General features: G+C 38.9%; 1 protein-coding gene across 2 annotated transcripts in view; it reads left to right on the top strand.

Annotated features, from left to right (window-relative positions):
- The first annotated feature begins 224 nt into the window (after positions 1–224).
- Positions 225–24,658, top strand: part of LOC119796576 (calcium-activated potassium channel subunit beta-4-like) — a 36,851-nt gene continuing 12,417 nt past the window's right edge. For both annotated transcript variants that reach the window (XR_005282487.1, XM_038305197.1), the window contains exons 1-2: positions 225–521; positions 8,643–8,813. Coding sequence is in view for 1 of the 2 variants with exons in the window: in XM_038305197.1 (XP_038161125.1) it covers positions 357–521; positions 8,643–8,813 (336 nt within the window). In the remaining variant the exon portion in view is untranslated. The remainder of the gene's footprint in view (positions 522–8,642; positions 8,814–24,658) is intronic.

Raw genomic sequence — 24,658 nt, 5'->3', positions numbered from 1 at the left:
AAACTTAGTTAACCTTTTTTATATTTTCAGTGGCCCTAATCTTCTTCCGTAGTTTTTAGATATATAAATGCAGTAATTTAGTTTCACAGCAAACAGTGAAAGTGAGAAAGAGCGAGAGAGAGAGAGAGGGGGAGGGAGGGATGGGAGGAGACAGATTATGGAAATCAAAGTAAATAGATGCAACAGAAAATGGAGAGAGGGTAAATAAAACGGACTCCGGGTCTGAAAGCAGCCGCTGATGAAACTCTCCAGAGTGCGAGCAGCGGCAGCTCCTCCTGTTCCTCCTCCTGCTGGTTTTTAACCACCCATCCGAGCTTCCTCCTCTCCATGCCGGCGGAGGTCTCCGCGGGGCGGCCATGGCGAAGATCCGGGTGTCGTACGAGTACTCCGAGGCTGAGGACAAGAGCATCCGGCTGGGTTTGTTCCTGATCGCCTGCGGGATCCTCAGCCTCTTCATCCTGGGCTTCTGCTGGCTCAGCCCGACGCTGCAGAGCCTGCAGAGCAAACCGGCCAACTGCACGGTGAGACACATGCAACCACTTTTAGGATTTCTGTTTCATTTACAAGCTTTCAATAAACTTTATCAGTAGATGTCATAGTGCACTTTTTAAGAAAACATATCTGTGACTTTTGGAGAAAGTAATAGAACAAGTCTTTATACTCTGATTCTGGGTGTTTAAAAAGGTATTTGCAGATCTTTTGCAGCAGGTGGCTTTTTGCATTCATTTCAACTGCTTGGTGAATAAACCTTAACTGCATGAATCATAAAATCTTTAAGGAGAACTTTGTATGTTGGTGTAACATTAGTTCTTCAGGCTGTATTACTGAGGGAACTTCACTGTATTTACTGCAACAGCTTAATATTTATTTACATTCTCCTTGCACCAGTTTGGACCGCTCTTTGCTTTCAGGACTTCCTTCATGCTTTGTGGAGAATGTTTTAGCAAGGTGTTAGAAACGTTCCTCTGAGGTTTTTGGTCCACATCGATGTGGCAGCATCTGTCCAGCCATACAAACATGAAGTGAATCTCCTTGCACAAAGTCTCTCTGGTGACTTTGAAGGCTAACGGATTAAGTCATGTCGATCCATCCATTTTCCATCCGCTTATCCGAAGCAGGGTGGCGAGGGGTGCTGGTGCCTTTCTCCTGCTGTCTATGGCGAGAGGCGGGGTCCACCCTGGACAGGTCACCAGTCCGTCACAGGGCAACACAGAGACAACCATTTACACACACCTAAGGAGAATTTAAAGATGTCAATTACCCTAACCGTCTTGTTTTTGGAGTACCCAGAGTACCCAGAGAGAACCTATGCTACTCAGGGAGAACATGCAGAAAGAGCCAGGCCAGGAATCCGACCTGGATAGTCTTGCTGCAAGGCGGCAGTGCTACACACTGCTCCACTGAGCAGTCCCTAAACTCATGTTTAAAAAAACATATTTGGAGATACTTGAGCATAATGACATGGTGCATTATCTTGTACATTTAGAGCTGCTATTTAGCAGGTTTTAGCTGCACTGGTTCTCCTAACATGGATCAAACAGCTGAATCCCTTCATCAGCATCATTCAGCTCTGCAGAGCCTGTTTGATTCTGGTGTGTTTGGGAAGTGGTGCGTCTAAAAGCTGGGCCCACACCATTATACCACCACCAGCAGCCCAAATTATTCTGTAGCTACCAATGTCACAGAGACCTATTCAAGTTTAAGCCGCTCTCATATTGTCCATTTCTTGTTCAGCCTGTCTGTACAGCAGCCCCAGTTTCCTGTTTTAGATCACACGTTTGGAGCTCTGCATGCTTATCCTCCTGCTGTGGCGCATCTCAGACCACTCTGCCCGTTTTCATCTGATCTCTTCACACCAACGAAAGGATCTGATCCATTCCAGTCGCTCTGTGATGACCAGCAACATGTTAACATGGATCCCAACCGATACCTGAATCCCAAATGAATGCTGTGGTGATCAGATGTTGCAGAGTAAAGTGATGGTGATAAGTGTGACGGGATTAATCTGATCCGACAGGATCTCTAACACTGAGCTGTGGGCTATCGTCCAGGGAAGCTCAGACTACAGCTGGAGTCACACTGAGCGCCTGGTTTAAAGTTCTTTAATTAGATTCATTAACTTCATTTTAGTTTTTTTGCTTTTTCACTCAAATCAATTTTTTTTCCAATAATCAGGCCTACTTACATATGATTCAGCTCAATTCTAACGATGTTACAGTACAATCAACCTCTGTTGGTGATATAATAGCAGTCTGTAAACGGGACTGCAGCCACAGAAGCCCTGATTGTGTCGAATCATCGACTTCAGCTGTGGCAAAGTGGGAGGACGAGTTACCTTACAATCTGGAGGTCGAGGGTCAAGTGAAACTAGAATCATGCTCTAAGAATCCAGTTTCTTTAACATTTAAAACTGACAATTTAACCATTTACAAGGAGATTGGATTTTTCCGGTTCTTAGTGAGTCACTTTAAACTGCGCACTGCATATAATCAGGTTATGTATCTTGACAAATAAATGCATGTTGCTCAAACATTTCTGGAAGGGTTTAGCCTGTTATTGTACATTGAGACACTATTGTTCCCTTTTCCGTTGTGTCTTCTCTTCCAGAGTTGTCCAGTAACTTAGGTGCTGTATTTAAGTAGCTTTTTTCTGTATTGGTACCTGAGTATTTACTTTTATTCTACATTTAAACACAAATATCTATACTTCCTATTCCTTACTTCAATCTGAAAAACTCACACAAAGAGAAAAGACAATTAGAAGAAATTCGGCAGGAAACATAGCATTTAATTTTGATAGATATGCATGAACAGGAGCAAAGAATATGGCTGTTTCCCCCCAGGCCTGAAACTTGTGGTGGAGTGGAGATGAAGTTGGTCAGTCTGTAGACTGCTGGTTAGTGAGACGGTCTGCTGAGCTTTATGGGGAGATCCAGTGGACTGGAGATGATACTAGAGCTTCACTCAGGTACGTGGAAGATGGAAGTCTAGCTTGGATAACACAAGTTGAGAGAACCTGTCCATGATGAGCAAGCATGAAGCGACAGTGGAGAGGAAAAACTCCCCATTGGGAAGAAACCTCTGGCAGAGCCAGGTTCAACATGGCGGTCTTCTGCCGGACCGGTTGAAATGAGAAGCGGAATGCAGGAAGAATGACACACTCATGAAGTTTTAGCTTCGATGGTGGAGGAGGGGCTGGAGGTGGGTTAAACAGGGTCATCTGAATGAAGTCACACAGTGCATCCACTGCCTGCGCACTAGATAGTATAAGAGTTGCGGATCAGAGGCCTTTTATTTTATTTTTTGCTTTTTTTGTTTTTGTTTTACAATCTCCTGTCTGGCAATGTGGCAATAACAATAATTGCTTAATGCCAAAAAGAGCCCAACAGATTTTACTTTCACAAGTGGAGCAGTACGGCTATTGCCATAGTGTTCCGCCTGATTTATGCATATAAATAGCTTTATTATAATTATGCAGGGAGTTTTACAGATTATATAGACAATGCAATGTAAGTAGAACAGGAAAGGAAAAACAGGAAAAAGGAGAAAAGATGAAAGAAAGAGGAGATAAAAGGGAGATAACGATAAAACATCTTCAGTCTGCTTGAGCACCTGCAAAGAGATGTAAAAAGAACACCTAGATACTATCGCTGAAGTATAAGTAGTAATTATTTAATCTGACATGTATTCTGTGTTACCTGAAGATAAGAATATGGGCTTTCTGTATTGAAGTGGATCAGAGGCGTTTTAAATTAATTTTGGATGCTGATTGGCTTACATGGAGCTGTGGTTCAAAGCTGATTGGCTGTGTCACAGGTGGATGTAGGAGAGCAATCAGTTTCTTCAGTTGAACTTCTGCTTAGGCTCCATTTTTATCCAAATGGGCCTCTTACTTCTATACCTGTTAATAATGACAAAGTGTTACAGCTACAACAAAAAAAGGGAAAATGTTGGCAGGGGAATGGTGGCCTAGTTGTTTGGGCAAAGAGCTTGGAATCCTGAGGTTGTAAGTTCAAAACCCACTCGCACAGACTGGACGTCTGTGTCTTCAGCAGGCGTAGAGTTAACAGAACTGGCAGCGTTGTGAGGCAAGGGCTCAAACATGTACGGCTGGAAGCCTTCTACACCAAACCAAGCTTCTGCCGCCCTGGCGTCCTCTTCCATAACATCTTCATCCCCGCTTTCCTCCTCTAAATAAAAAATGTATGATGGAGGAGACTCATCCACGACCTCCGACACTAAACTCTCCTCCTCTTGCATGTTTCCTCTGTCCATAGCGTTCCTTGACAGTGTCGTTTCTAAGTCACCAATTTAGTGCTACTTGGTCCCAATGGAATTTCCCATTGGGAACCTACTAGCACTAAGTTGCTAACTGGTTAGCAAGATGCTTCAGACATATTGGCTACAATCAAACTTGCTTGTGAACCTTCCACCACAACAATCCTGCCCCCTTGATAACCGACCAATCACATTCACTTTATTTGTTCGTGTAAAGTTGTACACCACTCAGGAGAATTCAGAAATGCAACTGTTGGAACAGCTGCTTCCCTACGACGTAGAAACACGGCAGTTCCAACCGTTAAGTTAAATTTGCTCTTTTACTTTAACCATTCTTTTTTATCTGCACTTTTACATCAGTAAATAATGTGATTACTTTGACTCCTCTGTTTACTGCTAAGATTTCAAACCATTATGTTTGCATCATCTTTAGATAAGTAATGCACTCAAACTTTATTAGATAATGTCAGAAGCAACCAAGTTAATTTGCTCTTTTTTCACTGATCTCAGCTGTGCTGGTATTTCCTGTAAATTACACACCTGGAAAAAGTTGTTGGTTCACATCATTTAATGAAAGAAAAACCCACAATAATCACAGAAATACCTTTAATCTGACAAAACATATAAATAACAATGAACAAATGAAGGTCAGGCATTCAACAGAATTATTAAAAAAATAAACTCATGAAAGTTCAAGTTAAAATTGAAATAAATCATGTTTAATGCTCAACATCAGTCTTGTTGGAAACATCTGTGTTGGAAAAATAAACAGATTTTCCAATTCTGAATAGATTCTCATTTTAATTTGTAAAGATTTATTCACAGAACTAAAGATTGATTTCTTAAAAATGTATTTCACCATCCTCACAATCGGAATTAATTATCATGAATTTATTAATTTACTGTGGAATAATAGTATAATACTAGCATCAGTATGTTGCATAACTACAGTCTTGTGATTCAGGTAACACCTATAAAATGATTTTAAATATCAGCCATCCGATTTTAGATTAAACTGAATCGAAAAGAATTGTTTCTAAAATCTGAAGTCTGAATTGAATCAACTTTTTTGAGCCCTATTCTGAATTAATCTCCAGACATCTTTGCTTAAAGTCGTTTTATTAACTATAATAAAATAATTGGTATGTCAGACAATCGTATTAGTAACTGTTCATATTGCATCATATACCTTTACAGTTTGCTTTAAATCCCTGAAAATATAGTCAGATCTCCCACCATGTCTTAAAGTTGATCTATTTCTGTATTGGTTTCCATAGAAACGTTAATTGCTGCAGGTTTTGCTTACAATGATTTACAGGTCTTTTAATCTAATCACATTTCTGGCAGAGTGTATTTTTGAGTTAACATGTGGCCATATTTTGGACTAGGGTCAAAGATGCACTCCAGTGTTTGCTGCCTGCTTTTGCGTTCGGTCGCATTCATCTGCTGTTGAGACAGTTTCTCTGCAGACTTCCATTTTGGCAGCAGTAACTCAAACAAACTGAGGAAAGTGATTAAAGGAGGCCAATTCTTTTTGGGAAAGCTGTTCCAGAGTCCAGAGATCTACTCTAAACAGAGAAATGATGCTCAAGCTGACAAGCAAAATAGAGACACATCAGTACCAGTGTGAGCGTGTGATTGTTTTTAAGTCATAAAAGCTTCGTTTTCATCCATTAATTATAACTGTGCTCTAAATAGTTACTGGACTGGGACTGAAGCAGTTAATTTGATTTATCATAGTTAATCAAGCTACTAAAACAATCAACTAATAAAGTGGTCAAATAATTGTTAGCTGGAGTTTACAGACAATAAAACATTTACTAAATAAACAATCCTCTTAAGAAAGATACTAAGCAAAAGGTGCATAATAAATGCATACATTTTGTTATTCTTTATAACAGTTAATGTGCAAGATCTATAATAAAAAGAATAGAGACAAATTAAAGCAAGCAATGTAAAAACATGTAATAATAAAAAAATAGTCCAAAAAATGCTCCACCTGGAAATAAGTAAGTCTAACTTGAAGTCAAGCTCTGAACACTTTTGGTAGTACTTAAATTACAGATTCTATGTAGACCTAATCTTAAAACTTGGGTAATTTCAACTTTAAAGAATCCAGACTTTAGGGACTGCTAAAAAAAAGCCACTGAGCATTAAAGGTTGATGATTGAGATGCTGTTTGCTCACCTGGAGACCATCTCACCCATCAGTTTTGAAAGAATAAATATTCTACAAAAGTTGCACAGTCAACCCTAAAACATTTTTTTTCTAATTTAGTTATTTTAATCTTTTTGGTTGTCAATAAAAATTGGATTAGTCCGGCTTCAGAGATACTGTGGCATTTCAAAGCCTCTGGGAATATATGCATGAAATAAATTACAGGCTTCTATACGCCATGTGCGACGGATGATGGATTTCTTCCAAGCTGATTTATTTGACTGTTAGCTTATTGCATCATTTTAGAGGGTTATTTTTTTCCCTCTAAATTTTGCAGTCCCTGGTCATGTGGGACAGAAAGCTAGTCCAGTCTGCCGTTAACGAATCTGTGGCTTAATAAGGCATAAATCAAAATACTTGAGTTTAATGCAGCTGCCTGGCCTCTTGAGTGAAGACCGTCTGACTTTTATTAAATCAGATTAGATTGATGGTGTCGTCTCCCATGTGTTGTTTATTCATCCGTCTCATCGTACCAGACCAGTAATGAGAGGTCATCACTCCTTTACCATTACTGACATGCAGATTATTCAGGAATCATCTCCTTAATAGTCCAGTTCACACTTTTTTTATACATTTAGACATTGGTTTCTATGGGGTGCTGATGAGCAATTGGTTTCTATCCTTCTTGGTTACTATGACAAAATGTGATTCTCCTTTTTAAAGAAAAGAAAAAATGTGTTTGAGTTTGGTGTTGGTCTTATTGGCTGTCCAGTATTGATTGATAGATACATACTACAGAGGGTAAATGTCAGCAGTAACAAAAGACATAAATATGGAACCGGCTCTGACAAGACAGATTAATGTTTGTGCAAAAGGTCCCTAAATGAGGCTCCCCTGGCGACCAGAACAGGGTTATTTTACAAACTGATGTTGCTTTCTGGGTGTTCAGGGTCCTTAAAAAAATGTAAAAAAAAAAAAAGGGATTAAATGGTTTGTTATGGGAAGGAACAAACTATTTAGTGGGGAAATGGCGACCTAGTTGTTGGGGCATTGCACTTCGATCCCAGAGGTTCTGAGTTCAAGCCCCACTCCCACGGACTGCCACTCTAGGTCTCTGAGCAAGACCCTTAACCCCACACTGCTCCCCGGGCACCGCACAATGGCAGCCCACTGCTCCCCAAGAGGATGGCTTAAATGCAGAGAGGGAATTTTGTTGCTTTGTAGTTTGGACAAGGAACTGACAATAAAGTTGAATTCTATTCTAACCATAAAAGTTTATGGGGAATTACCTTGTGTGTTCTTGAAACAAAATTCTGTAGGTTCCAGTAAATTAAGTTGTAAGCTCTGGGTAAGAAGCTCTTCAAGTTTCACTAAGTTAACTTGTAAGATATTATGAAGAAGAGCCTTCCTGAACTTCCAGAGAATTAACTTGTAAGTTCTTGAAAATTAAACTGTAAGTTTCGATAAAGAACGTTGGAGGTTCTAACTTGTAATTTCTTTGAAAGAACTTGTAGGTTTTGATAAAGAACCTTGTAAGTCCAAAGAATTCCCTTTCAAGTTCAGTTTAAGAACCTTGGAGGTTCCAGAATATTGACTTGTAGGCTCTAAAAATGACCCTGTAAGTTCTAGAACATTAACTGTTAAGTTCTGCCAAAGTTTTTTAGAAGCTCCTGAGAATTAACTTGTAAGTTATGGGAAATAAGCCCTGAAGTTTCAGTAAATTAACCTGCAAGGTCTGCTAATGAGTCCTGTAAGGCCCAAAATATTAACTTGAAAGTTCTAATAAGGTACCTTGGAAGATCTGGAGAATAACTGGTTAGTTTTGGGAAGGATTCCTGGTAGCTCGAGATGATCAACTTGTATGTTCTGGTAATTAACCCTACAAATTAAAAAAATATTTATTTCTAAGTTAATGAGAAAAAATTCTGCAAATTTTAGCAAATTAACTTTTAAGTTCTGGAAAGAACCTTCAATGTTCCACAGAATTGATTTGTAAGTTCTGGAACTTCAGATTTTAGTAAATTATATAGTTTCGTTCTGAGAAATAACCCTGAAGGTTTAGAGATTTAACTGGTAAGTTAAGGAGAGAACCCAGTAAGGTTCATTAAACTAGTGGCACAAACGAACAAAAATAAAAACTGTTGCTTTGTATTTGGGTTAGGAGATCGACTGTTGGTCCTTCTGCTCATCGTCTGTCGTCCTTTTCAGGTGGTGTCTGTGTTGCGTCCTGAGGAGATGTTTGAGTGTGTTTTTACATGCGGCACCGACTGTAAGGGGACCTCGCTCTATCCCTGCCTGCAGATCTTTGTCAACAACTCCGAGTCCAACTCAGTGGCGCTGCTCCACTTCGACGAACAGCAGCTGGTCCTCAACCCAAAGGTAAACAACCGCTTTACTGTTTCACTGTGATTGGATATCAGCATTGGGGTAGTTAATACAGCAGAAAGATGAAGTTTTCTTAAATGTAGAGATTTCTCATTCACGACCACAATAAGGTGAATCTTAGTGCCTCAGAATCAAATATTGAAATCCTTCTGTTCATACAGTTTATTAGACCTTTATTTAACCAGCTAAATTCACTTTAGTGTTTTAAAGGAAAAGTTCAGTCATATTCAGAATTCAAACTTCTGAAAGTACTTTAAATATGAAATTATTAAATACTGTTCAATAAATGATCATAAATCATCCCTGAGGCAGTAGATACATACATGTGAATGTCCTATATAATAAAGAAATGTAACATCTATGTCTGTATTACATGATTCCAATGTATATAAAAATACAATTTTAAAAAGTACAACTAAACAAACATTCTATCAAATAAATTAAGAAAATCATTTCAAATTATGATTAGAAAAGTTAAATATGAACTGAAAAAAATAAGAGAAAAATAATTATACTTATTTCTCAAGATTTTCTCAGATTTTTGTGTTGTTTTTTGGGGTCAGGCTGAAATATTTGAATAAGCTAGCTTAGCGTTAGCCATCACGTTACCCAAATGCAGTAATGACATAAAATTTATCATAGAGACACTTAAAATTGATTTTAATGCCAAGATATCATGGTTTGAAGAATTAACCAGTTACCTCTGTAATTTACTCTAAGATATCTGCCTGCCAATATTATTGGTTTATAGAAACACTTTGCTTCTATCCGCTTTTGTTTAAAGTTTACGTAAATCTTTTGGGGAAATAAGAAATAGGTCAGTTGTTCTCATACCTGATGTTAAGTATTGTTCTCTATTGGAGAAATATGACTTGATGAAAACCCTCCAATCGTTCCGCACTTCAGGAACCATCTTTTAAAGGAAAGGTCCGGTCATATTCAGATTTCAAACTTCTGAAAATACTTTAAATATGAAATTATTACATACTGTTCAATAAATTAGAAATGATTTTAATTAAGAGTTATTTTCATTTGAATTTGGGCATCCATGTTTGTCAGAGAACACTACTGCCACCTACTGGTTGGTGACGTCACGGTGCGGTATCGGCTGTTGATCAAGTCCCAGTGCTGTATCTGGTGTTTGTCACAACACGTTATTATCCAAGTCACCTTGAAAACATTCTTCTTCCAAACTTTGGCTACATATTACGTGTTTTTTCTCTGGCCAGAAGTTCGATGGCAAATCCTCCCTCTTCAAGTTGGCGATCCAACGACCAACCCGTAGATCATGAATCATGGTCATTTTTATCCAGCGTATTACAACATCGAACTGCCATGGCATTGTCAGTGTAGGATGCTGCCCCCAATCAAGGATGAGGCTTCACTGATGGTTTTATGGATTTTTAATTCCTTTAGAGTCATATTCCATAAGCTGTAGTCTTTAAATCCACATATCACCGCAGTAAGCGCTGAAACACATAACATTTATACAGCTTATCATTTCACATTAAACCATTTTAAATGCTTCAACTTGTGCAAAAATAACCACTTGCAAATGCTATTATACAAATGAATAACACACTTTTTGCCTCTTCGTAGGGGCTGCCAGGACTATATTCAATGATACCGTAGCTCCGCGTCTAATCCAATGTCGTACGTATGAAAAAAACATGCTAACCGCCACTACATTGCACGGGACCAGAAACACAAAAGCTTAACAAAATAAAAGCACTTAGCTCAAACCGGAAGTTGTTGACACTGTGAAAGAAAAAGTGTGTACAAAACAAATGAAACAGAACTCAACTTCATTTGCTGCAAAAAGAAAAAGGTAATGGTTATTTACAGTCAGTTTAACTTTGGCTCTGGTGAATTTCAATGGTGATGTGTCTATTGGTTCCCATTGATTCTGCTTGTAAAGCGGGGAGAATGGCGCTAGACTTACCGCACCGTGACATCACTGCCCAAAGATGTCAGGAGAGGTGTTACTATATTTGGCCGGTCCTGGACTCAGTGATCGCAATGGCAAAAAATATTTTTAGTGATTGACGATAAATTTATTAAATCACCGGAAACTTATTACTTTTAGGTTTAAATAATGATCCATTGATCTTTCCTTGCTGACTTTTCCTTTAACTCCACCACTGTAAGGCGTTATCACATATATAGTTTATTTTTTAATAAAATTAGTGTGTTTATCTGTGATGTTTTACAGCTCTCTGAAGGATACTGTATACAATCACAGTTTTATTTTCTTTTTTTGCTCAAACTGATTCAGCACAGATGGAAACAACACATTTCTATGCCCAGAATAAAGACATTAGCACCACTGAAAACTGTTGGCATGACTTGAGCTGGTTTCAAATTAACATCAAAACAGGAGAGTTTGAAGAAGCACAGACCTGAAATGAAAAAAGATGTGATTGAGAGTGACGATGACTGAAGGATGGAGATAAAAATGGAAGCACAGCTGCAGCCATGGCAGCTACATGTGCTGTTATTTACTTCTGATCCTTAAGTCTGCCAGGAGTGTTTGTCGGATTGGTTTTTGGATTGCAGCCATTTAAATCTATTTCTGTTCAGCGCAGGACTTCTTGGAGAAACAAAACCCTCATCGACCTTAACAAACGGCTGATGGGGAAACGTCACAGCTCCGACTTGTTCCGCACTGACTTACCGTAATAGAAGCTCTGAGTTTGTTCAGGCTTGTGAAATGTGGGCCTTTATGATCAGGGATTAGAAGAGCAGATGCTCCGTTTAAAGCAACAGATGCGTCACTTTGATGCATGGCAACACAGCTTCACAAAGTAACCAAGGTTTATCCGGAGTATCTGAAATTTTTCTGATACAACAATCTTTTCTAAGAAATCCAGACTCATTTAGGGCAGGAACGACTTATCTGTCCCTGTTAGGAGAAAACTAAAATCCCTTCATTGGAGCTCTGATGGAACACAAGGAGTCAAAAAAAGAAATGCTACCCTCTCTTCTGCTCAGAAAAGAAAACTGAGTCACAGTTCAATGAGTTTCAGCTCTATCTGGAACATTTGGGTCAAAATTTGGCAAAAGCATAAAACCTTGGATCCATTCTTTCTCGTAATCGTGCTCCACTGGCTTTAAAGGCATCATGTAAAACTCAGTGATGTTACTGACCAAGCATGCTATAATTTCTAGATCCTTGTTTTTTTTTTTTATTCAGGTTCTGTTCCCGCCATCATTAAAAAGTTACCTTCTAATAACAGAAGAGAATTAATCCTATAAAGTCTGAGATATTATTTCCACCTGATTAATGAGATCTTTCCTCTAAGGCAGAGGTCACGTATCAGGACCCACCTGCTGGCTAATCCGGACCCAACCTGATTTAAAACATTTTTAAGTTACCGCATGTTGTCTATCTTCACTTGCATCACTCTGGATCCAGGATCCAATATGGATCCAGGCTCAAAATGAGCACCTTGATATGTGCTTGAGAATAGCTTTGTCTCCATTCAAACTCAGGTTTAAAGCCTTGCAGGGCAGCATAAAGCTCACTGCGAACATTAAGACAGAAAAAAGAAAGAAAAAAACAGTAAGTTCAGGTGTTTTATGAAATATGTGAATCAGGAAATTGTCTATATACCAAACTGAACGATTGTTGTCCTCTACTTCAAAAACACTTTAGATTTTTAAATGGAAAAATGTTTTTTTTGTTTTTTATATTTTTTTTTATTCAAAAAGTCAATGTATAACATGGATGCATAAACATCTCCTTTTATTTCAATGTTAAATTCTGTTTAAAGTAACAGATTTATGATTAAAAATGTCTCCGGACCTTTACTGGTTGTTGATTTTCTTTATTCGGACCGCGCTGATTTTTAATGGTTACCCCTCCTTTGAACCCTCCAGAAGCCGGCCAGCCTCCCATCTTCTCTTGAGTTTTAGGCCAAAATATTAAACCAGCTCTACATTAACTCAGAAGTTCACTCCCCTTCAACCTTAGCGCTCGCCTGGGCTGTCACTACAGCAACCGAGTAAATATAGAGGGGAGAGATGGCGCTCAGTCACCATGGTGACTGATGATGAGGAGATGAGGAGGGAGGGAGGGGAGTCACGCTCCATTCAGGAATCCTTTAATGTCTCGCACAGGGAGAGGATTGAAACTGGAAAAGATGGATGCCACGCTGCGTTCAGATAGGAAACCTCTATTGCTCCGCCCACTTAAAGACCTGAATTACACTGGAGACGTCATCATAACCAGCAGGTTACCCTTAGGGACTACGCTCCATTAATCTTCAACCAATCACTTAGTGAAGTAAACAAAAACAGAAGCACAGCATTAAAAATGTAGAGAAAAAATCTTTATACGACATGAAGCTGAGATTGTTCAAAGGAACAGAAGCAGTTTTGACAGTTTGTCACTCATTCCCATTAAAAAAAAAACATCCTGAAAAAGGTTTAATTAATGTTGCCAGTTTCTCCATAGTTTTTCAGATATATGAGAAAAATAATAATTTATTTGTTTAGAGCAATAAGTGTTGAGCGTCAAGCAGCCAATCAGCTAGATGTAAATCTGGAGAGGTTTGTATGTTGGCTACCAGCATCCTATAAGTGACTCTATGAAAAAAAATAGGAAATCGAAATAATTTTTCACTCTTTCACCTTCTGCTCTTCCATAAACAAAACTGACTCTTCAGGGACTCATCAAGGTTGGAAAATGTATTAAGAACTGTCGTTTTTTTATGATTTCTATGTTAATCTTTAGAAACAATTCACTGGGACGTGATCTGTTTAGTCCATCTAAACCAGAGAACGGTCCCTGCTGCTCTCCTCCTCTCCTCAGCTCATCCCACTGAAGGATTTAAGTTTGATCAGATGGATTTTTGTGTCTGATGATTCTGGGTTAAATGCATGTTTTTGGATCTTAATCCTTCTGGATCAGTTTTCCAGCTAAAACCATCAAATTTTAATTTAGAGTATTTTAGGTGTTTCTAAGAGTTCCTGATACCATGTGAGATTCCCAGACTCTTTGGAAGAGAAACAGGCCCACAGCATCACAGATTCTCCCCCGTACTTAAAGTCGTAGGGAAATCATATTTAAATGTCAAATCATTCTGGCTTAAACATGTATATAAATGTACTCTTTATCAGACAATATTGTCCAAAAGGCAGAAAATTTCTATAAAAAAAAAAAAAAAAAATTCTGTCTTAAAATCAGTTTTTTTTTTTTTTTCGTTATCTTATGCAGGCCAGTTAGTTATACGTCAGCCTGAACACCTAAATTCGGCCAATCATATGTCAAAGGTCATCTGTCAATCAATTTTTTTCAATCATAGCATCTTGATTCATATGTCGCAGCAAATATACGCAACGGTTGAAATAAGAAATCAGAATCATGTCCTTTCCCATTGAGTATCATTGAGTCTTCTACACCAAACCAAGCTTCTGCCGCCCTGGCGTCCTCTTCCATAACATCTTCATCTCAGTTTTTCTTCTCTAAATAAAAAATGTGTCACGGAGGAGACTCATCCACGACCTCCGACACTAAACTCTCCTCCTCTTCCATGTTTCCTCTGTCCATAGCGTTCCTTGACAGTGTTGCTTCTAAGTCACCAATTTAGTGCTACTTGGTCCCAATGGAATTTCCCATTTGGAACCTACAAGCACTAAGTTGCTAACTGGTTAGCAAGATGCTTCAGACAAACCGGCCACAACTTGCTTGCAAACCTTCTGCCACAACTTGATAAGCGACCAATCACATTCACTTTATTCACTCGTGTAAAGTCGGGCACGACTCAGGAGAAATCGGAAATGTAACGGTTGGAACAGCCGCTTCCCTATGACTTTAATCATGGGAATGGTATGTTTCTACTCATTCATCCGTATGGAAGCTGTTGAAAGTATTTTCCTGAACCTAAGCTGACCCAAGCCCATTACTCTCTGAAACTACAGCAGAGTTTATGTTTCTAATGGTTGTAAGAAAGCGTCCTAAATGCCTCGCCATGTAGACATGCTTGGTAATTCTGTCGCTTCGTGGCAAAGAAGTACCTGGGGTTGAAGTTTGCATGTTCTCCCAGGGAATGTGTGTGAGCAGTCCAAAAAAAAAAAAGCCCTGTGACAGACTGGCAACCTTTCCAGGATATACCCCGCCTCTCTCCCTCAGAGCTCTCACAAGGACAAAATGGGGGGTAAATATAAAATTAGATTTATATATTTATTTGACTAAGACAGTGTACATTAATAAGCCTAGTCTACCTAAAAACACAACAGTAAGAATTTTAAAGTGAAAAATATAAAGAGAAATAAAAATAGCTAGAACTCTTCAAAACTTGTCTAAAAAAAACAGAATTAATGTATGCTAGACTACAGATTTTAGATTAATAAAATGGAATAAAACATTCAAACAAAAGTTAATAAATTTCTCTCATTGCTCTGGATTTGGACATGAGAAATGTGTAACTTGGAAAAACTGAACTTCTTGTCTTCAATAATGTCTAAAATCTCAATAGGAAACAAACAATGCATTTGGGATGATCTATTTACCTTCACCGTGGTAACGTATCATTGCCTTCGGCGATTTGAGTCGTCATTTCACCTCAATGGAGTTTATTGTTTTGTTGATGTTTTTTTTCCCATCATCAGAAATTAATAAAGTGATATGAAATATGAAATCAGTTGTAATGTTTAGACCTACAGCCTATTGAAAATGGATCCGGTCTTTATGTGTAAACACTAATTAGGCTGAACAATAATTAGAGGTTGTAATAATAATGGTTCATTAATCAAAGCATGAAGGTCCCAGTCCTTTAACATCAGGAGTCAATGGGAGCTCAGGGAACTCCTGAAGCTTCCATGTTTGTAGATGTTTTCCTGTTATAACTCCAGAAATGAAGGACAGACAGCTGATAAACCGGCATGGTAAAGGACATTTAATCTACCTCTAACTCCTCCTGAGCTCTGTGACCTTTCACCAGCAGACATTCAGGCAGCATTAATTGCAGAGTTGTCTAAAACGGACTTTGTGGACGTAAACCAGCCGACTGAGAGCCAGATGAAGGGAGGCGTTCTCCCAGTTAATTGGTGTTGTGTCTATAGGGGGCGGTTAGTTAATGGAGCCACCTGTGGACTAGATGACTGACGTGACATTAAGATGTTCATCGGTGCGGCGCCGGCACAGACATCCCAACCGTCTCTGTGTATGAGAAGCTAAGATGGTTGAAGAAAGGAAATAAGGAGACGAATTATTGAACACCCTAAACATGAACTAGTTCTTTCAGCCAGGTTAAAGTGAATCGGTTCATAGTTCCCAGCTCCAATAAGAACTAGTTTTTATTTATCAGATTTTGTCTGAATACATTTTTTAGAGATATATTAGAAAATACAAACTGTATATATAGTTACACTAATAAACATTCTGTATATTTTATCGTACTGTACGCAGTATATTTATTGCTACATCAGTTGTTTGAGCATACAATGATTATTCCAAACATTTAGTCAGATTATTTAAACACTGATGAATAATTAATCTATGCATAAACAGATTTCTAGATAAATTCATGCCATTCTCTGTTAAAAACTAGATATTGTGGGGGTGGATAAGAACACAAAGGAGGTTGGTTCAAACACTTCTTTACTCCAACTGAGAGCAACGATACAGCAAAACACACACATATATATATATATACATACTTACCACTGAAGAAACATATTTTCTTATGGTTACAACTTCTCCACTGAGTGAGAGTGAAGCCCCCGAATGGTCTGCCACAATATGATCTAATTTTTTCTTCTGGTTGGATCGAATGTGAGTTTCACTGACTCAACTGCATCTACAGTAACTCAGAAACAAATTGAATTCAGTTCAGTTTATTTATATAGCACCAATTCACAACACACCATCTCAAGGCACTTTACAATTCACCAGATCATACATCTGTCAGGGTTTGATTGAGGACCCAAATGCAGAGGCGAGGAGGCAGAGGTGAGTTCTTGAAGATTTAATTTAGTACTCACAGCCAACTCTGGCAGGAATCCAAAAATCCAACATAAAAGTACTGAAAAAACCAGAACCATGGAGACATCGAGGAAAACAAGTAAAAGGAGCCAGGAAAAGACGAGGAACCAGCACTGAGGAACTGCACAGGGAGGGTATATATGGGAGACTGAACAAAGACAGGACTAAGGAGCTGATTGGGAGCAGGTGTGAACAGAGGAGTCTAGAAGGGAGTTAGGGAAAAGGAGACCAACACAAGAGGGCAACCAAGAAAAACATAAGAACTCAAATACATCCAGAAAGCACAACAAAACAGGAATTAAACCAATAAAACTAGAAAACAAAAAAATAAACATGGATCAAAATGAAACTGAAAACTAAACAGAACCAATACCGTGACACATCTAATCTAATATCAAACTTTCGATACAAGAAAGCTAAAATAAATGTGTGTAACTGTCACTTCTTAACCTTTAGATTAAGCAGGAGGTTTATTTTATAAATCCTTCGTGTTAGTAGTGTCTTTTTTGGACAAAAGTTTTCAAATATTTACAATTAGTTTTTTTTTACTCTTAAATCAAAGCCTCACAATTAATTCACATCGCCTATTCATATAAATTTGTCCATAAAGGAGTTAACCAGCCTTAATTTTCCTTTTTTAATGAAATCTTAAGCCTGCTTAATCACATTAGCTGATGGAGTCATTCATCTCTGTTGTTTTTATAGTTTCTTTCAGGAAATCATGTAACCAGACAGGTTTAAAGGTTGGAGCCTAAGCTTTTAATTAATATTCTCAAGTACAAAGGCTAACCCGTCCATCTGCTGACCGTACTTTGGAGGAAAATATGTCAGATATTCAAAACAATGTAAATCTTTCAGTGACTTTCTAAGCACAGCGCCATTATTTCATGAACTGCTTTATTTCACTTTCGATCTTCGCTCCACTCATGAATGTGTTCATCTAAACTTCTTTTTATTGCTTTCTATCATGCCTTTTGTTTGGGTTTCACGACTTAAAACCTGACTTCACACCTGGTGACTCCATGGATCAGAGTGCTGTAATTTGCATGGTAATGCATCAACACGCACTCAGGTTTGATGGTTTTGTCACATTTTAATTAGAGCTGCGGTTCTGCGTAGCTATCTGATGAGAAAAGCCACTCGATCATTTTCTATTTGCAAGGCCTGAATTTACACCTGACTTAGAGTGCTTTCCCTTCTAAGAAAGCCTTTATTAATCATCCATTTTTAACCTGACTCAGAACCTTAAAGGTGAAAATGTTCTGTCCCAAAGTCGAGCCGTAATAACATCCTCATGAGGTCCAATCCCATATGAACCCACTGACTTGGATATATAGAGTCGGATCATTTTTACTTTTACTGCCAGGCTTTTTCCCTGCTCTCATCTCCAAAGTTCATTTCAGTTGGAACAAAAATGAGATGAACCCCTGACCTCAATAAAGTAAAGATGGCTCGGGGTGTGTGAGAGAAAGTGTGTTTATATGAAGGCGCTTGTGATCAGACCGTATGCTTCCCTCAAATGGGTCGAGATGAATTCAGGTTTCCTTTCTAGCATGAAACTGTTAAACAATGGCGGAATAAAGGAAAAGGTCTCCTTCTCTATGTTGGGAAGTCATTTGCTGATCAGGCTGTAAACCCTGGTTGGAGTTCAAAATTGTCCCTCTGACGGCTCATAAAACATTATAACTCACAGCTTTCACCAAAGCGCCATGCTTGGCACTGCAGACTCTATTAACCCTGAACTCCATTAAACAGTGTTTATGTTCAGCATATTTGTTCTCCCAGAGTGCATTTCTGCCTTCAAATGTCCTGAAAGGTACCACTCTGTGAGGACATCTTTCCCCCAAAGTCTTTGCTTCCAACTAAAGCTGCTTTGGCATCATCAGGGATCTATAATACCTCCACAAATGCACAGCGCAGATGTTAGCTGTGTGAAAAGGATTACTCCACATGATTTCAGAGATTTAGTTTGTTGGACTTAACTTCTGCTGCAGCTGTCTCTGCAATGGTTCAGTATTTTCTGTCTTCTGAATCAGAAGGGTTTGACTTGGCCTACTTTACACAAACTGGATTTCCACTGGTCCCACCTGAGCCACTTAAGGGGACAGGGGATCAAAATGGTTTACCAGTTCAACATGGTCAACATTTGTATGTGAATATTCCCCAACTGACATCTACAGTGAGGAAAATAGGTCTTTGAACACCCTTCAAGTGTTCTCAATTACAAATCACGGGGGGGTCTGACATTTTCATCTTAGGTGCATGTCCACTGTAGGAGACATAATCACAAAAAAAAAAAAAAAGCAATCCTGTAGTTTTTCACCTTGTTTGCACACACAGCAGGAGGGATTTTGGCCCACTCCCCCACATAGATCTTCTCTAGGTCCGTCAGGTTTCTGGGCTGTTGCCGAGAAACACAGTTTGGAGCTTCCTCCAAAGATTCCCTTCTGGGTTTAGGTCTGGAGCCTGGCTAGGCCACGTCAGGAACCTTGATATGCTTCTTCCAGAGCCACCCCTTGGTTATCTGGCAGTGCTCTGGGTCATTATCATGTTGGAAGACCCAGCGTTGACCCATCTTCAATGCTCTAAGTGACGGAAGGAGGTTCTTCCCCAAAATCTCACAATACCTGGCCCCGGTCATCCTGCCCTTAAAACAGTGGAACACCCTGTCCCATGTGCAGAAAAACACCCCCAAAGCATGATGCTACCACCCCCATGCTTCACAGAAGGGATGGTATTCTTGGTGGTATTTCCTCCTTTTTAAGACCAAAAAGTTCTATTTTGGTCTACTTCAGACGGGCCTTGACATTTGCTGGTTTAAGCAGGGGAACCAAGTAGGCCTTTCGAGGCCTACAATTTAGTCTCTGGTGTCTTTGGACAGCTCTTTGGTCTTGGCCATGTTCAGTTGGAGGGGACAGGTGTCTTTATGATGCTAACGACCTCAAACAGGTGCATCTAATTTAGAGTAATGACTGCAGTGGTGGTGGACTTTTTAGAGGCAGGTATTCAAATACTTATTTGTATATGTAATATGTAAAGAATGAAAATTAAGAAAATCAGACATTGGGATTTCTGGATTTTTTAATTAGAGTATGTCTCTCACAGAGGACATGCACCAAAGATGAAAATGTCAGAGCCCTCCATGATTTCAGGGGTGGGAGGGACGCTGTCCACAGAACCATTGCTGGCTCAGAGACATTACAGCAGCTTATTTCTCAATACACTTCAAGTGTGTCTGTATGCCATCTGGTCGGCTCCTGTTACAACATCCCAAAACATTTTCTCTCTTCTTTAAGCCTCCTTCATAATATGTTTTAGAAGTATTCAGAGCAGCCGGAGAATCAGAATTTCCATGTAAATAACTTGATAATCAGTATTTTATTTTAAAAAATAAACTCTCCAAGACCTTTTAAAATGAAAGTTATTTCAATCCTGATTGGCTGACTAGGATCGTGGACAGCAGCTGCAGACCTTTCATGATTCAGATTGAAACTCTCCTCGTTAAGTTTCTGTCATTTAAGGAATGAATGTACCCCGTATAACCAGTTCTGGGCCTAAAACCGTTCATATGCGGTCTCATTAATGGGGGCGATACGAACGCAATGTGACAGAAAAGAGAAGGAGGAAGGAAGAGGAGATGGGCCAGGTGGGTGGCTCCGTTCAGCCAATTACTGCTCCAGTAATTTCCTCATTTATGACTTAATTATGTTATAAATGTAGATGATGAGAGTTGTGGGTAACTAGAGGGCAACACAGCACACGCTCATAGACATAATCTGGATTCATTTATCCACAGAGTCCCTAGTCTTATAATTTAGCTGCTTACCTTTTCTCAATTTATGGATTTATTTTAAGAAATAATTTGCAAGGAACCCTAACCTGGTGAAGCGGGTTTTCTTCAGTCCCAAATCTTGAATTATTTGTTGAAAACGACTGCTGGGCCACTGACTGGACCGGACCAGGGCTGGGGGCCGGAAAGGCAGGCGGATGGGAAGCAAGGGGCCGCCGTTGTCCAGGCTACCGTTACCGGGTCAGTTTTGGTCGCTTCCTCCCCAACTGGCTCCCTGTTGTGACTACCTGCTGCACTTGAATCGACCAAAATCCCGGACGATTTTGAAATTCCCCCATTGTTTTAGTTCTGAAAAGTAGGACATGTTCGGGAAAAAGAGGATGTCTGGTCAACCTAACTTTGTGTCAAAATCAAAGCAATCACGACTTGCCAGTCTTCGTTTTATGACTTGAATCTTAGTTGTTTGCGAGACTTTCACTTCTTGACTTGGAACTTAAACAGATCTTAACGTTAGACTCGACAGGACTTCCATGTCTAGACTCAGGACTCCCTTTGGGTCTTGACTTAAAACGTGCATGTTTGACTTGAAATAGGACTCGATACATTGCTGGAAATTCATTATTTCAGTCCCTAAATATCCAAACATTCTTGTCACATTAAGGATTGAAAACCGAGTTTTCAGTTATCTCGATGCAGCAGTTATAGTGATACAGCAGTTATCGCGATGCAGCAGCTATCATGATGCAGCATTTATCATGATGCAGCAGTTATCACGATGCAGCAGTTATAGTGGTACAGCAGTTATCGCGATGCAGCAGCTATCATGATGCAGCATTTATCATGATGCAGCAGTTATCACGATGCAGCAGTTATTGAGGTGCCAGTTATTGTGATGCAGCAGTTATCTCGATGCAGCAGTTATCACGATGCAGCAGTTATTGAGGTGCCACAGTTATTGTGATGCAGCAGTTATCTCGATGCAGCAGTTATCACGATGCAGCAGTTATCACGATGCAGCAGTTATTGAGGTGCCACAGTTATTGTGATGCAGCAGTTATCTCGATGCAGCAGTTATCACGATGCAGCAGTTATCACGATGCAGCAGTTATTGAGGTGCCACAGTTATTGTGATGCAGCAGTTATCACGATGCAGCAGTTATCGCTTTGCAGCAGTTATGATCATGCAACAGTTATTATGATGCAGCAGTTATTATGATGCAGCAGTTATCATGATGCAGCAGTTATCACGATGCAGCAATTATCGCTTTGCAGCAGTTATGATCATGCAGCAGTTATTATGATGCAGCAGTTATCGCTTTGCAGCAGTTATCATAATGCAGCAGTTATCATGATGCAGAAGTTATCTTGATGCAGCAGTTATCGCTTTGCAGCAGTTATCATAATGATGCAGTTATCATGATGCAGAAGTTATCTTGATGCAGCAGTTATCGCTTTGCAGCAGTTATCATAATGCAGCAGTTATCATGATGCAGCAGTTATCTTGATGCAGCAGTTATCGTGATGCAATAGTTATTGTGATGCAGCAGTTATCACGATGCAGAAGTTATCGCTTTGCAGCAGTTATTATCATGCAGCATTATTATGATGCAGCAGTTATGATACAGCAGTTTTCATGATACAGCAGTTATCATGATGCAGCAGTTATCGCTTTACAGCAGTTATCATAATGCAGCAGTTATCAAGATGCAGAAGTTGTCTTGATGCAGCAGTTATCGTGATGCTGCAGTTAGTTATGGTGTTGCAGCAGTTATTGTGTTGCAGGAGTTATCATGATGCAGCACTTATCATGATGCAGCTGTTATGGTGTTGCAGCAGTTATCATGATGCAGCAGAGGTGTTCAGTGGTTTCCAGCTGAGTCATCTCTGACCCATTTATCACAGACAGGTAGATGTAGCTTTATTTCAATCGGTTTAGTGGGTCAGAAAGAGGGGCAGAGGATTAGCGACGACAGAAAGCCTCTGATTGATCCTGATTATCTGTTTAAATTTATTACAAAGCAGCATAAAGCAAACAGTTGCTCCATAACTTCATGTTTTACTCTGAAGACAAAAAGAAAATCTCCTGTCTTTCAGTTTTTTTAATTTTTAAAGCCAATTAATTTGGTTTCTTATGTCTTCCTTTATTTGTTTATTTTTTATGTTTGTCTGTATGATGTTGTCTGGGTTTGTCAATTCCAGCCTGGGTGAGTGTTGAGATCTTTAAGGAGGTGGGGATGAAACGCCAGGAAGAAGGTGGAGGGTGGATTAAGTCATCTTAAATATTATTCCCTCCAGAGTCTGGTTTCATGTTTTATTTATCTTCACATCTTTTTTTTTTTCTTGTTTTCTAGTGTGTTTTATTCCCTTTGTTGGATTTTTCATGTAGTTTGGGTCGTTTCTGTCATGCTGTCTCTTCTGGGGGTTTTCAGTGGTTTATTAGAAATAATGGCTTTCTTTTTAATTGTTTAATTAAAAAAATCAAAATCCTGCTACCCATGCTCTGTTTGTCATTGCTTCATTGTTTGACAAAGTATTGTAGCTCAGCCTGTCATGGTTTTAATGGCTTAATTTCAGGTTTAAAAGCACTTTGTGTTTTAACGTTTGTGTCTCTTCATCTCTGCTGATTCAAGTCGCTAATTTCAGTCCAATCATAAAGTTTCTCTCCTTGACTGATCCAGCCGGGGTGATCACCGTCTGCGCTGTCAGCCTGATGGGATGTGATGGATGCTGCTGGGCTCCCAGTTAATTGTTTTCATTGTCTGTTGTCATGTTAATGCTTCATCTTTTAAATGAGAAACAAAACAAGCAGAGGACCTTAGAGTCTTTGGTAAGATCCTTTGATTTTGGACTGGCTGAACTCTCTGCCTACAGTATAAAAATATAGATTTAGAAAGAAGGAGGAGGTAAAAATCATAATCTTATGGATCCTTTAGTACTCTGAAATGTAAAGGTTTAATTTTTAGAATAATCATCCTTAAAGGAAACTAATCTACAGGCTTTAACTTTGGGAGCAGGACATTACTACTTTATCATTTAATTAATAGTTACCAATATTACTTAATTAATAATTACCAAGAGCTTGTTTGTAAAAAAAAGGCCTTCTGGAGCAATCAAACTAATTATAAACGTGCAAAAAATATCTATAGTTTAAAAAAATCCCCTGCATTCAATCAAAGCAAACAATGTTTAAGATGGAACCAGCTCTGTGAGACATTTTGCCGCCCAGCACAACTATTGTTGCCTCAAGTTCTCCTAAACGGTTAAAATGTTCTTTTATGTTCTTTTTTCTGAATTTGCCTTCTGCATTTATTTATTTACTCAGTTAGACTATGTAAAAAACTGTTCTTATTTCTAAAAAATTAACTGTATAATTAGTTTTTTAATATTTTTTGGATGTTATAAATAGAGAATTCTTACTTACTTCGAAGCGTTGCCATCCTGCCGAGACCTTTTGCAGCTTCTTTGTACTCCTCATTAAATTCTAGCTCCCCCCTGCCTGCGGTGCTAAAATATTATGTAGTTGAAATGTGCAGAGCTGCAGAAATAAAAATTAAGTCTAGTTTTCTTGAAATTAGTCTTTTGTTTCTAGATTTTTATCTGAAAAGTACAATAATTTGGCAATGGACTAAAATTATTTATGTTTAAACCAAAAACCAAAAACTTTGATAATCTCTAATTATCTTATTTTACCTTATTTACCTGCTCTAATTAAGGGCAAATATTCTTATTTTAAGACAATTTGACTTTTTTAGAGCAGTTGTGCAGTGAGAAAACCACCTACACGCCTGTTTCTGGAGGTTTTCTGGGACACTGGGGGACCTTAGACCTCCAGAAGTAGGTGAGGTGAGGAGGAGGTTTCAGGTAGAACCGCTGCTCTTTCACATCTAAGTTGCTGAGATGGTTGATCTGATCAGAGTACCTCCAGTTTAGAGGTTTTCAGCCATGTTTTCTGTTGTAAAACATCTCCAGGAAGAGCTGGGCATCACTACTAGGTTTCCCTCTGGATCTGTTACCACTTTTGCATTATTCTAAAATTTTCTACTGTTATTCTAAAACTTTAAC

This window comes from Cyprinodon tularosa, unplaced genomic scaffold, assembly GCF_016077235.1.
Source record: "Cyprinodon tularosa strain WSP-4 unplaced genomic scaffold, ASM1607723v1 ctg552, whole genome shotgun sequence".
In the NCBI taxonomy this organism is placed as follows: Eukaryota; Metazoa; Chordata; class Actinopteri; order Cyprinodontiformes; family Cyprinodontidae; genus Cyprinodon; species Cyprinodon tularosa.
Note: the sequence above shows the minus strand (reverse complement) of the source record. Positions and strands in the feature narration are given on the sequence as shown.